Here is a 14,597-nt window from a genome sequence, read left to right as displayed (position 1 = left end):
GCAGGTTAGGTTGATTGGCCATGCTAAATTTACCCCTTAGTGTCCCACGATTTATAGGTTAGGGGGATTAGTGGGGTAAATGTGTGGAGTTACAAGATAAGCCTAGGTAAGAGTTGGTGTAGACTCGATAGGCTGAATTGACTCCTTCTGCACTGTAGGGATTCCATGAGTCCATGTAAACCAATAGGCAAAATGTGGTCAGACACACCACACTCTGAAACCAAGTGACAGATGCCACCCAATTCAATTTCTGTGGAGTTCTCATCAAATCCCCACCCCAGATGTTTGTCACACTGTGAATCAATTGGTCTGACCGGATCTCTGACTTCCGCACGAGTATTTCCAAACACCACTCCTGAAAAAAACACGCCTTAGATTCATCTCCCAAACAAGGCTTTCTCCTTGATGCCTTCACCAAGGATCCAGCTCCAGGATTTCAATCTCTCCTTTCAGTATTCCTCTGCCTTGGATTGTCACGTGCATTCAAGTTTCCACTCAATCTCTTAGGTACCACCCACACCCTCTGCTCCTTCTAAATGATGTGGGATGATGTGTACTGAAAACTGACTGCTGTTTAGTGAAGCTGGGTACATTGCAACGCAGCAGTGCTCTTTCATTCATTCAATGGTGTCAATAACATGCTTGTTCCAACAGTAAAATACTGTCATCGTGCTTTCCATTATAAATGGCCATCACATAAAATGCTCAAATAACATTCACATGAACATGTGCATCGTACGGCCAATTGTGCAGCACGGTGACACAGTGGTTAGCACTGCTGCCTCACAGTACCAGGGACCCGGGTTCAATTCTGACCTCGGGTCACTGTCTGTGTGGAATTTGCACATTCTCCCCGTGTCTGCGTGGGTTTCCTCCGGGTGCTCCAATTTCCTCCCACACTCCAAAGATGTGCGGGTTGGGTTGACTGGCCATGCTAAATTAACCCTCGTGTCAGGGAGATTAGCAGGGTAAATACGTGGGGTTATGGGAATAGGGCCTGGGTGGGATTGTGGTCGGTACAGACTCGATGGGTCAAATAGCCTCCTTTTGCACTGTAGGGATTCTATGTTTCTATGAAATGGTGTGAATCTCCACAGAAATTGAATCCTAAAATTAGAAACTAAGAATGCCCTTGAACCTATTCCATCATTCAATTATGGCTGATCTGTATATGAATGCCACCGACCTGGTTTCTAAACTGATCCAAAGAACCTGTTTTTTACATTTCCCATTCCTCATTTCCACATCCTCAACAGCTTTTTGAGAGATCGGGTTCCTGCTTTCCCAACCAGTTGCATGATGAAGTCTTCCTGACATTGTCCCAGAACATCCTGGCTCTAATTTTAAACCTATGCCCCCTTGGGACTCTTCCCCACCAGAGGCAGAGGTTTCTGTCTGCCCTCCCAACGTCCTAAACTCCTGAATTAGATCACTCCTTAATCCTCTTGGGAGGAGGGGAACACAAGCTTGGCTTGTGCAGTCTGCCCTAAGCAGCATAGGTGCCATTCTCCATTCTCTGTGCTGACCTTCCGTGCTTTGCAGCCGCTCCACGAACTCGTTGTTGAGGCTGGGAGCCAGGGCCACGAAGACGAAACCATCCTTGGACTCAAAGCCATCGGCAACGCAGGACAGCCAGCCAGCCTGAAGCGCATCCAGAAACTCCTGCCGGGATTTGGCACTATGGCCAGCAGCGTTTCCAGCCGAGTCCACGGGGAGGCGGTGATGGCCTTGCGTAACATCGTCAAGAAGGAGCCACGCAAGGTGAGCTGGGATGGCCAACTCGCTCCTGGGGCGCGTTTGGAATGGGACCAGAAAAGTGGAACATGGTAATCGGTAATGCAAGGCAAGTCAGAAAGTAATCATCAGGTCAATAGAGGGAGAAAACTGGAAATAGTCAGCAAGTCAGGCAGCGGCTATGGAGAGAGAAACAGAGTTAACGGGCGGCATTCTCCCAAACAAATTCGAAGTGTCGAATTCACGTGAAAACTGGAATAATCACGCTTTTTTTGAGTGGGAGTTCAGAGAAGAATTTCCCACACTCTGTACATTGCAGAGGCCACCAGTGTGAATATCATCAAATTCCAGGGGGCGGGCCTATTCCCGCTGGAGAGGCTGAAATCAGCGTGCTGAGCAGGCCACCGCGCACACATCGATCTGTCAGTGGCCACCGCGCACATGCTGATCTGTCAGCGGCTACTGTGCATGCGTCGATCTGTCAGTGGCCACCGCGCACATGCCGATCTGTCAGCACCGAGATCAGCACATGCATAGTGGTCCCGCACTGCCAACCTCCCGGTCGCTGGCCAGCTTGATCATTGGCCAGCCCCACAACCCCCGCAATGCCGGCTCTCCGCCCACCTCCCCCAACTCACTCCTTTCCATTGTTCCCCCCATCGCCACCCCTCCTGGTGAGGGAGGCTGCTCGAAACCAGTTCCTCGCATCAGTCGAGTTGGTAGAATGGGCGGCTGGTCCCGAGAATACACGTTAGGCCCAAGGGAGCTGCACATTGGCACAGTGGTTAACACTGCTGCTTCGCAGCGCCAGGGACTTGGGTTTGATTCCCGGCTTGGGTCACTGTCTGTGCGGAGTCTGCACGTTCTCCCTGTGTCTGCGTGGGTTTCCTCCCACAGTCCAAAAGACGTGCTGGTTAGGTGCATTGGCCATGTTAAATTCTCCCTCAGTGTACCCGAACAGGCGCCGGAGTGTGGCGACTGGGGGATTTTCACAGTAACTTCATTGCAGTGTTAATGTAAACCTTACTTGTGACTAATAAGTAAACTTTTTTTAAAAATTCCAACTTCTATCAGTCCTCGAGCCTCCTGCTTCAGGACCATGCTGCCTCTGGGGAAATGGAGTCTCGGTCAAAAAGCAGGTCCAGAATATAACCCCCCTACCTTCAAGAGTGTAAGCCCATGTTTTGGGAACCTATGTCTGCTGTCACCAGGGTTCATGCTTGTGGTCTTTCTGTACTGAGGGTGTATGCACTCTCGGATGAGACATTTATGTCTTCTAATGTGGGCATGGAAGACACCAATAAACTACTAAAGAAGGGAGTTTTACCCTGTTTCCTGGGCAATATTTATCCCTCAATCTAGTAAAAAAAAAAGCTGGTCACTTCATTGCTGTTTGTGGGATCTTGCTGTGTGTAAACCTGGCTCCCACATTTACTGCAATAAATATACTTCTATAAAGTACTGAATTGGTGGTGGAGGGCTTTGGTACGTCCTGCTGATGGGCAGATGCTATCTTTTCTTTCCATCCAAAAGTCTGAGATTGGCAGTGTGGGGCCATTACGCATGCGCCAATCTTGGCGCTGACAGATCGGCACAATCAAGGTTTCATATCTGTACATCAGAGCTGACTTTAGCTATGATCTCTCGGACAGGTGCAAGCCATTACCATTCAGTTATTCATGAACAAAAGGCTCCCCGCTGAATTACGAATGAAAGCTTTTGTCGTCCTGCTGGAAAGCAGGCCATCCTTAGCTCTGATCGCAACAGCTGCCAACTCGCTGGTCAGCGAGGCAGACTTACAAGTGACCGGTTTTGCGTATTCCTACATGAAGTCTCTGGCAGCATCTTCGGTACCAGAACTCCAGCCGCTGTGAGTATGAAGATACCAAGGACTATCGCTCTGTAACTTGATCTGTTGAACCGAGTGCTTCCTTGCTAACACGGCAACTTTTCACAGGGCTGCCGGTTGCAACATTGCCATCAAACGTTTGAACCAAATGTGCGACGCGCTCAGTTATCGGTACAGCAAAGGCTTGCATTTCGGAACGTTTAAAGGTAAGAGGCTAAGATCTGTTTTGTTTTATATCTTTTTCCTATTTTGTGAATTGACCCTGTCTATACTTCCCGCTGCCTCAGCAAAGCAGCCAGCATAGTCAAGGATCCCACACACGCCAGACATCCTCTCTTCTACCTTCTTCCATTGAGAAAAAGATACAAAGGTCTGAGGTCACGTACCCAACCGACTCAAGAACAGCTTCTTCCCTGCTGCTGTCAAACCTTTACCTCACGCTAAGTTGATCTTTCTCTGCACCCTAGCTATGACTGTAACACTACATTCTGCACTCTCTCCTTTCCTTCTCTATGTATGTTTTGTCTGTATAGCGCGCAAGAAACAATACTTTTCACTGTCTGCTAATACATGTGACAATAATGAATCAAATCAAATCAAATCAAAAGGACTTAAAATGAAAGGAGAGGGAAAATATCATTCAAGCCAACACACCCAGTAACACCACTGAGGGAATGCTGCACTGTCAAAGGTACTGGCTGGAATTCTACCGCCCCACTCACCACGGGAATCGGAGTGGACGAGGAACCGACAATGTGAAGGTCCATTGACTTCGGGTGGGATTTTATGGCTTCGGGACGAGCGAGGCTGAAAAATCCCGCCATAGTCTTTTAGATAAGACCTGAAAGCAAGGTGCTGCCCACTCTCTCAGACCACTGAAACATCCCACAGCACTATTTCAGGTAAGAACAGGGGAGTTCTCCCAATGTCCCGGTAAATATCTTTGAATATCTTTAAGGCATGGGCGACACGGTGGCACAGTGGTTAGCACTGCTGCCTCACAGCATCAGGAACCCGGGTTAGATTCCCGGCTTGGGGCACCGTCTGTGTGGAGTCTGCACGTTCTCCCCGTGTCTGCATGGGTTTCCTCCGGGTGCCCCGGTTTCCACCCATGGTCCAATTGGTTAGGGTCAATTGGCCATGCTAAATTCTCCCTTGATGTACCCGAACAGGTGCCGGAGTGTGGCGACTCGCAGTTTTTCACAGTAACTTCATTGCAGTGTTAATGTCAGCCTACTTGTGACACTAATAAATAAACTTCAAACTTCAATATTTATCGCTGAACCATTATCACAAAAGCTGTTGGTCTGGCCATTATCAAATAGCTCCTTGTGGGAGCTTGCTGTGTTCAAATTGACTGCCATGTTTCCAATAACGGTTTCCTAAACTTCAAAGCATTCCTCATTATCTGTAAAGCAAAACTCAGGACGCAGACCAGCTGCGAAACTCTGCCAAGCAGACAAGACAATGGAACTACTCCATCTACATGCACGGCAAGAACAGGAAACTCGAGAAACTCGGCATCACCACCAGCAGCAACCAAGCCTCCCCCGGTACCACAGTAGAAAACAGTACCACTGCAGGGAAGTCCATTGTCAACTTGTCGGACTACACACTTCAACCAGACAAAATCGAGGGCTCAATTTCTGCCCCACCACCAAAATAGACCCCATCAGTCTCGCAGCAGACACAGAGGAATTCATCAGGTGAATAAGGCTGCGGGAGTTCTTCCACAAACCCCAAGAGGCCAACAGCGAACACAATGAGACAGCCAACAAACCGGAACTGCCGACAGAGAGATCCGCAGTGCAGCAACCCAAGAGGAAAGAGTCAAATTGGACCCCTTCAGAAGGCCGTGCCCTCGACTTGACATGTATGCCCAAGCCATCAGGAGATGTGTCAATGCCAGATTCATCAGCCACACTCACAAGACAGCCCCGAACATCACCCAAGCACAACGCAACGTCATCCGCGCTCTCAAGACAAACCGCAACATTGTCATCAAACCAGCAGACAAAGGAGGGGCCACTGTCATACTGAACAGAACGGATTACTACAAAGAAGTGTACCGACAACTGAACAACAAGGAACAGTGGGAGATATTTATAGTGCAGGGTGAGGGAATGAAAGATGAGTCATAACCACAGAAACCAGGGGAAAAGACTGCTAATAGCTGTACACAGAGAGAATAAAGGGTGTGAATGGCCAAACGGCAGAGAAGCTAAAATGAAGATGTTGGGGGAGGGGGGTGGCAGGGAAATGGATGGGACAGAGGTAAGATTTGGAAAAGGGAAAGCAAAGGGGCAGAAAAGGTAAGGGAAGGCGATGAAGCAGGGGGAAGAGTGGGGGGGGGAGAAAATGAAGAAAGACAATAAAGAAATAAAAGATAGAGAACAGTAAAAAATTAAATAAAATAGAATGAAAACAAAGGGGTTGAGGTGGGGTAAAGCTAATCATCTGAAGTTGTTGAATTCGATGTTGAGACCGGAAGGCTGTAAAGTGCCGAGCCGGAAGATGAGCTGCTGTTCCTCCAGTTTGCGTTGAGCTTCACTGGAACATTGCAGCAGGGCCAAGGACAGACATGTGGGCATGGGAGCAGGATCGTGTGTTAAAATGGCAAGCAACCGGAAGGTCAGTGTCCTGATTGCGCACAGACCGAAGATGGTCAGCAAAGCGATCACCCAGTCGACGCTTGGTCTCTCCGATATAGAGCAGACCACATTGGGAGCAGCAAATGCAATAGACCAGATTGAAAGAGGTGCAAGTGAAATGCTGCTTAACCTGGAATGAATGTTTTGGGCCTTGGATGGTGAGCATAGAAGAAGTAAGGGGACAGGGACAGACCTTCTACGATTGCATGGGAAGGTGCCATGAGTGACGGGAGAGGTGTTGGGTATAGAGGAGGAGTGGATTGTTATCCCAGAGGGAACGGATTCTGCGGAATGTTGACAGAGGGAGTTAACAAAAACAAAGAAAATTACAGCACAGGAACAGCCCCTTCGGCCCTCCAAGCCTGCACCGACCATGCTGCCCGACTTAATTAAAACCTCCTACCCTTCCGGGGACCATATCCCTCTATTCCCATCCTATTCATGTATTTGTCAAGACGCCCCTTAAAAGTCACGACCGTATCCGCTTCCACTAGCTCCCCCAGCAACGAGTTCCAGGCACCCATTACTCTCTGTGTAAAGAAACTGCCTCGTACATCTCCTTTCAACCTTGCCCCTCACACCTTAAACCTATGGCCCCAAGTAATTGACTCTTCCACCCTGGGAAAAAGCTTCTGACTATCCACTCTGTCCATGCCTCTCATAATCTTGTAGACTTCTATCAGGTCGCCCCTCAACCTCCATCATCCAGTGAGAACAAACCAAGTTTCTCCAACCTCTCCTCATAGCTAATGCCCTCCATACCGGGCAACATCCTGGTAAATCTTTTCTGTACCCTCTCCAAAGCCTCCACATCCTTCTGGTAGTGCGGCGACCAGAATTGAACACTATATTCCAAGTGCGGCCTAACTAAGGTTCTATCAAGCTGCAACATGACTTGCCAATTTTTAAACTCAATCCCCTGGCCGATAAAGGCAAGCATGCCGTATGCCTTCTTGACTACCTTCTCCACCTGCATTGCCACTTTCAGTGACCTATGTACCTGTACACCCAATCCATCTGTCTATCAATACTCTTAAGGATTCTGCCATTGACTGCATATTTCCTATCTGTATTAGACCTTCCAAAATACATTACCTCACATTTGTCCGGAAAAGGGAAGATGTGTTTGGTGGTGGCATCAAGCTGGAGTTGGCAAAAATGGCAGAGGATTATGCTTTGCATGCGGACGCTGGTGGGGTGAAAGAAACCATCCCCTACGGACAAGCCCTCCATATACACAAGATCTCTCAGATGAGGAGGATCGCAACAGACACCTCCAGACGCTGAAAGATGCCCTCATAAGAACAGGATATGGCGCTCAACTCATTGATCGACAGTTCCGTCATGCCACAGCGAAAAACCACACCGGCCTCCTCAGATGACAAACACAGGACATGGCGGACAGAGTACCCTCCATCGTCCAGTACTTCCCCGGAGCGGAGAAGCTATGACATCGTCTTTGGAGCCTTCAACATGTCATTGATGAAGACGAACATCTTGCCAAGGCCATCCCCACACCCCCACTACTTGCCTTCAAACAACCGCACAACCTCAAACGGACCATTGTCCGCAGCAAACAACCCAGCCTTCAGGAGAACAATGACCACGACACCACACAACCCTGCCTCAGCAACTTCTGCAAGATGTGCCGGATCATCAACACAGCTGCCATAATCACACGTCAAAACACCATCCAGCAGGTACACGGTACATACTCTTGTGATTCGGCCAACATTATCTACCTGATACGCTGCAGGAAAGGATGTTTCGAGATGTGGTACATCGGCGAGACCATACAGATGCTACGACAACGGATGAACGGACGCCGTTCGACAATCACCAGGCAGGAGTATTCCCTTCCTGTCAGGGAACACTTCAGCAGTCACGGGCATTCAGCCTCCGATCTTCAGGTAAGCATTCTGCAAGGCGACCTTCTCGACACACAACGCAGAATTACTGAGCAGAAACTGACAGCCAAGTTCCGCACACATGAAGACGGCCTCAATCGGGATCTTGAGTTCATGTCACACTATCTGTAACCCCCACGACTTGCGTGGGCTTGCAAAATCCTACTAACTGTCCTAGCTTGAGAAAACTCACACCTCTTTAATCTGTGATTATCCCTCTCTCCACTCGCACTGTCTGTACCTGTAAAGACTTGATTACCTGTAAAGACTTACATTCCAACCGTTATCTTGCAATTGAGTCTGTGTCTATATATGCCCTGTTTGTGAACCCAACTCTCCAGTCATCTGATGAAGGAGCAGTGCTCCGAAAGCTCGTGATTCCAAATAAACCTGTCGGACTTTAACCTGGTGTTGTGAGACTTCTTACTGTGCTTACCCCAGTCCAAAGCCGGCATCTCCACATCATGATTATCTGTTAAGTGCTCAAGTGAAGTCCTGCAGGCATAAAAGATGCTTATAAAGATGCATGTCCTTTTTCTGTCATCACAATATTATCCTTGATGTTCATGAACCATTACAAGTTTTCCCGATGGAAGAAGGTGGAAGAGATGTCCGGATGTCTGGGATATGTGGGGTCCTTGATTATGCTGGCTGCTTTTCTGAGGCAGCGGGAAGTGTAGACAGAGTGAATGGATGGAATTTTCCACATTTTCCAAACTAATGGAACTTTCCATGAACCTAGTAAATTTTGGGAAATTAAAACCAAGGCATCAGCTATCTCACTAACCACTTTATGTAAAATCCCGGAATGAAGTCCATCATGACCTGGGATTTGCCAGCCCACAGTGCCAACAATTTGCTAAGTACCACTTCCCTGGTGATTGTAATTTTTTTGAGTTTCTCCCTTCTAATTCCTGATTGACACCTATTTCCGGGATATTACTTGTCTCCTCCATAGTGAAGACCGATGCAAAATAACTGTTCAATTCTTCTGCCATCTCCATGTTATCCATTACTAATCCCTCAGACTCACTTTCTATAGGACCATTTGTGATCTCTTCCCTTTTTCAAACATCTATAGAAACTTACAGTCTGTCTTCATATTTTTAGTTTGCTTTCACTCGTACTCTAATTCTTCCCTCCTTATTAATCACTTAGTTATTGTTTGCTGTTTCTTATATTCTGTCCAATTTTCTGACCTTCCACTCATCTTTACACAATTATATGCTTTTTTCTTTAAGTTTGAGACTGCCCTTAATATTTTTAGTTAACCGCAGATGCTGGGTCCTCCCCTTGGAATTTTTCATCCTCCTTCGAACACATCTATTCTGTAAACCCTAAAAAATCTCCTTAAATAATCTCCTTAAATGTCTGTATTACATCTCTATTGGTCTATTCCTTAACCTAAATTGCCAGTTTGCTTTAGCTAGCTCTGCTTTCATTCCTTCATAATTGGCCTCATTTAAGTTTTAATCATTAATCTTAGACCCACTCTTCTCTCCCTCACTGCCACTTCTCTTCCAGGAATGCCCATCCTGAAGAAGTACTGCTCTTCTCTCCAACAGGATTTCCGTATGTCTCTCCTCATCTTTCATTCCCTCACCTTGCAGTGTAAATATCTCCCACTTTCTCTGCCTTTTAGCTTTGACAAAGGGTCATCTGGACTCGAAACGTCAGCTCTTTTCTCTCCTTACAGATGCTACCTGACCCGCTGGGATTTTCCAGCATTTTCTCTTTTGGTTTCTTCTCTCCCTCACACTGATTATAAAATTTAATCATATTATGATCACTGCTAACTAGGAGGTCATCAATTAATCTTATCCTATTATGCAAGGTCTAATATAGGCTTCTGTCTGGTTGACTCCAGAACATGTATTCTAAGGGACTATCCAGAAAACATTCTGTGACATCTTCATTTAGGCTACCTTTGCCCGTCCGTTTTTCCAGTCTATATGTAGATTAAAACTCCTAATGATAATTGTCATAGCTTTCTGACAAGTTCCCATCATCTATTCCTTTATACTCTGTCCTATCATGTGGTTACGGTTAGGGGGCCCAAACACCACTCTCACAAGTGACTTCTTGCCTTTATCATTCTTCACCTCTATCCAAACCACTTCTGTATCCGTATTTCCTGAACTTAGGTCATCCTTCCCTGTTGTGCAGATATTATCTTAATTCAACAGAGCCGCCTTTTCCTAGCTTCCTGTCCTTCATAGCAGTAACATACTCTTCAATATTCAAGGTGTAGTGACTTCAACAAGGCCCATGAGGTTGGCCTCTTGGAGTATGAGCTCCCTGATTAATGTCATAATTGCGTATCCAATCGGGGAGCCTCCCCTGGATATAAATATGGGAGTGTCAAGTCCACTGGGACACCTGATTCTGACTGAGTGTCTGAAGCACTCTAGGAGTGGAATCGAGTTTGTAAATAAAGGGAATCTGGTGAAGAGGTACCAGCCCACGAGGAGTTATTTAAGTGGCAATGAAGATGGGATTGAGCCAGATCTCTGGTGCACCTGTTAGATCCACCCATCCCATGTCAGATGCCGAGTTGGGGGATCCAGACCCAGCACTGAGACATCACAAGAGGCCCATGAGGCGCCCAAACTGTTGAGGTTTCTCAGACTTGGGGTAGGGGTGTAATGACGTAAACAAGGCCCATGAGGTTGGCCTCTTGGAGTATGAGCTCCCTGAATAAGGTCATAATTGCCTGCTCAATCAGAGAGCCTCACCTGTATATAAGTATGGGGGTCTAGCCGTATGCAACACTTTAGCACAAGCCAACTGCTTGAAAGCAAGCACCAAGAATTTCCAAATCAAATTTCTGTAATCTTGTGTTATAGTCCATTAAATTCAATGACATATTCTTCTGTGGAATAATCATTTGTCTTTCTAAATACATCAAAGGCTGACCACACCTTGCGTGGCTCTGAAAGTTCATCTTTCTTACAAATTTTATCCATGGAGTTTAATAGATTATCCAAACTTTTCTTCGTGTCCAATTGATAGTCCACCAGCTTCAATAATATATTGCATCTTATGCTGAATTTGTTATGAAGTGGAAGTGTTCATGGTGTTCTTTGTTTTCTCTTTGTTAAGAACGTAACCCGTGTCCGTATATAAACTTCATTTTCCATTGGTCATAAGGTTCAGATTCAGAGACCATGGGCCCGATTTTACCATCGCGTTGCGCCCGTTTCGAGCATGCAAACTTGGTAAAGTTGGGCGTGAGAGGAGTAGCGCGACCCGCACCTACCTCTGTCCCAGTTCCCACTTTACCAAGGCCCGAAAATGGCCGCAATCGGGACCGCGGCTGAAACGGGAGCGACGGCCATTTAAATGCATTCGTATTTGCATGCATTTAAATTGACTTAATGGGCTGCATGCCCAACCTTACCGGCACTTCCCCCTTCACCACCGCTTTCGCCAATCCGGAATCGGCACAACTAAGAACAAAGAACAATACAGCACAGGAACAGGCCCTTCGGCCCTCCAAGCCCATGCCGCTCCCTGGTCCAAATTAGACCATTCTTTTGTATCCCTCCATTCCCACTCCGTTCATGTGGCTATCCAGATAAGTCTTAAAAGTTCCCAGTGTGTCCGCCTCCACCACCTTGCCCGGCAGCGCATTCCAGGCCCCCACCACCCTCTGTGTAAAATACGTCCTTCTGATATCCGTGTTAAACCTCCCCCCCCCTCACCTTGAACTTTTGACCCCTCGTGAACGTCACCACCGACCTGGGAAAAAGCTTCCCATCGTTCACCCTATCTATGCCTTTCATAATTTTATACACCTCTATTAGGTCACCCCTCATCCTCCGTCTTTCCAGTGAGAACAACCCCAGTTTACCCAATCTCTCCTCATAACTAAGCCCCTCCATACCAGGCAACATCCTGGTAAACCTCCTCTGCACTTTCTCTAAAGCCTCCACATCCTGCTGGTAGTGTGGCGACCAGAACTGGACGCAGTATTCCAAATGGGGCCGAACCAACGTTCTATACATCTGCAACATCAGACCCCAACTTTTATACTCTATGCCCCGTCCTATAAAGGCAAGCATGCCATATGCCTTCTTCACCACCTTCTCCAACTGTGACGTCACCTTCAAGGATCTGTGGACTTGCACACCCAGGTCCCTCTGCGTATCTACACCCTTTATGGTTCTGCCATTTATCGTATAGCTCCCCCCCACGTTAGTTCTACCAAAATGCATCACTTCGCATTTATCTGGATTGAACTCCATCTGCCATTTCTTTGCCCAAATTTCCAGCCTATCTATATCCTTCTGTAGCCTCTGGCAATGTTCCTCACTACCTGCAAGTCCAGCCATTTTCGTGTCGTCCGCAAACTTACTGATCACCCAGTTACACCTTCTTCCAGATCGTTTATATAAATCACAAACAGCAGAGGTCCCAATACAGAGCCCTGTGAAACACCACTAGTCACAGGCATCCAGCCGGAAAAAGACCCTTCCACTACCACCCTCTGTCTTCTGTGACCAAGATGTGGAGATGCCGGCGTTGGACTGGGGTAAACACAGTAAGAAGTTTAACAACACCAGGTTAAAGTCCAACAGGTTTATTTGGTAGCAAAAGCCACACAAGTGACCAATCTCTCCTCATAACTAAGCCCTTCCATACCAGACAACATCCTGGTAAACCTCCTCTGCACTTTCTCTAAAGCCTCCACGTCCTTCTGGTAGTGTGGCGACCAGAACGGGGCGCAGTATTCCAAATGCGGCCGAACCAACGTTCTATACAACCGCAACATCAGACCCCAACTTTTACACTCTATTATACTCTGTGACCAAGCCAGTTCTCCACCCATCTAGCCACCTCCCCCTTTATCCCATGAGATCCAACCTTTTGCACCAACCTACCATGAGGGACTTTGTCAAACGCTTTACTAAAGTCCATATAGACGACATCCAAGGCCCTTCCCTCGTCAACCATTCTCGTCACTTCTTCAAAAAACTCCACCAGGTTAGTGAGGCATGACCTCCCTCTCACAAAACTCCCTCTCACAAAACAAAACAGACATGCTCCACCAAAGTCCGATTCAAGTGCTCAGTCAATGAGGGTTAGTGAGGAGGTAGATGCCGAGTGTCCAATGGTTCTCTGCTTGAGATCGGTGGCGGGGGAGAGGGGAGTGGGGGGGATTGGAAGGTGGGTGCGCTGCCACTCTGCCTGAGATCTGTTGGGGGGGGAGAAGGGGGATCCGCTGCCACTCTGCCTGAGATCAATGGGAGGGAAAGGGGGGGGGAGGTGCCTGTGATAGGTCTGGGTGGTGGGTGTGTGGGGGGGATAAGGGGGTGAGTAATGTTGTGGGGGTGGGGCATTGTCTGTGGGGTCCAGGGGGAGACTTTGTCCGGCCTGGGAGGGATGTGTCAGGGGGGCAGCATTCTATCATTCTTTTACTGCGTATGCGCAGTTGGAGGCGCCGACCGGAGCTGCAGTGTTTCGGGCGCGGTAAGCCCCGGCCACGGGAATCGTAGCGGGCAGGCCATGGACCATGCAAAGGTCTGTTGACCTCAGACGGGATTTCCGACCTTGGGGCGAGCGTGGAAAGTCCCGCCCTTTCAGTGGAAAAACTATATTCTGACATTTTACATTGGGTTTCAGCCATTCTTCTCAAAAGTAACTCCAATTACAGTCTTAAGTTGGAAATATAATCTTCTTAAGTTTCCAATTATCACTTTTAATCATCCTCTGCTACCATGTTACATGAATCTAAACAAGATGGTGAAGTTCAAAACAAGAGAAGGCATCCATGAGGCACTGTGGGCCATCGGCAGCAGTGGAACTGTACACAACCACCATCTGTAACCTCAGGGCCTGGCATATCCCTCACACTATCTCACTCTAACACTGCCCCTTCTGCAAACATTCACTCCCTCCACCATCAACAAACAGTGGCAGCCGTACGTACCATCTCCAAGCTGCACTGCAGGAACTCACCAAGGTTCCTTAGGCAGCACCTTCCAAACCCATGACTTCTACCACCTAGAAGATCAAGGGAGCAGATACCTGGGAACACCACCACCTGGCTTGAAAATATATCGCCATTCCTTCACTGTCGCTGGGTCAAAATCCTGGAATTCCCTCTTGCCACTTTTTGTTAAGACTCCCCCTAAAGCTTTGGTTCCATCCTTGTCCCTCTCTCTCTCCTGCTCTAATGGGTTAGAGATTTTCAGTTGACTAACAGCCCCAAGATTGTGAGTTAAAATCCCAATGTGACAAGTGGGGAAAATTATTCTCTTAAATCTGGGAATTTGTGGAATGGCACGAGAAAGTAAACACAAAAGCTATTGAATTGACATAATCATTAATAATATCCCGCAGGAAAGGGGTAGCTGACTACCCTGCTCTGCATGTGGTTACAGCCCAAATCTACAAGGGACAACTAGAGATGAGAAATAATAACTGCCTAAATCCTTTAAGAGTTCTGTGCAT

General features: G+C 47.5%; 1 protein-coding gene across 2 annotated transcripts in view; it reads left to right on the top strand.

Moving 5' to 3' along the window:
- Nucleotides 1–14,597, top strand: part of LOC144497551 (vitellogenin-like) — a 107,526-nt gene that overhangs the window by 33,570 nt on the left and 59,359 nt on the right. For both annotated transcript variants that reach the window (XM_078218971.1, XM_078218970.1), the window contains exons 11-13: nucleotides 1,543–1,761; nucleotides 3,387–3,604; nucleotides 3,692–3,789. In XM_078218971.1, the coding sequence (XP_078075097.1) occupies nucleotides 1,543–1,761; nucleotides 3,387–3,604; nucleotides 3,692–3,789 (535 nt within the window). The remainder of the gene's footprint in view (nucleotides 1–1,542; nucleotides 1,762–3,386; nucleotides 3,605–3,691; nucleotides 3,790–14,597) is intronic.

This window comes from Mustelus asterias, chromosome 8 (assembly GCF_964213995.1).
Source record: "Mustelus asterias chromosome 8, sMusAst1.hap1.1, whole genome shotgun sequence".
NCBI classification, from domain to species: Eukaryota; Metazoa; Chordata; class Chondrichthyes; order Carcharhiniformes; family Triakidae; genus Mustelus; species Mustelus asterias.
Note: the sequence above shows the minus strand (reverse complement) of the source record. Positions and strands in the feature narration are given on the sequence as shown.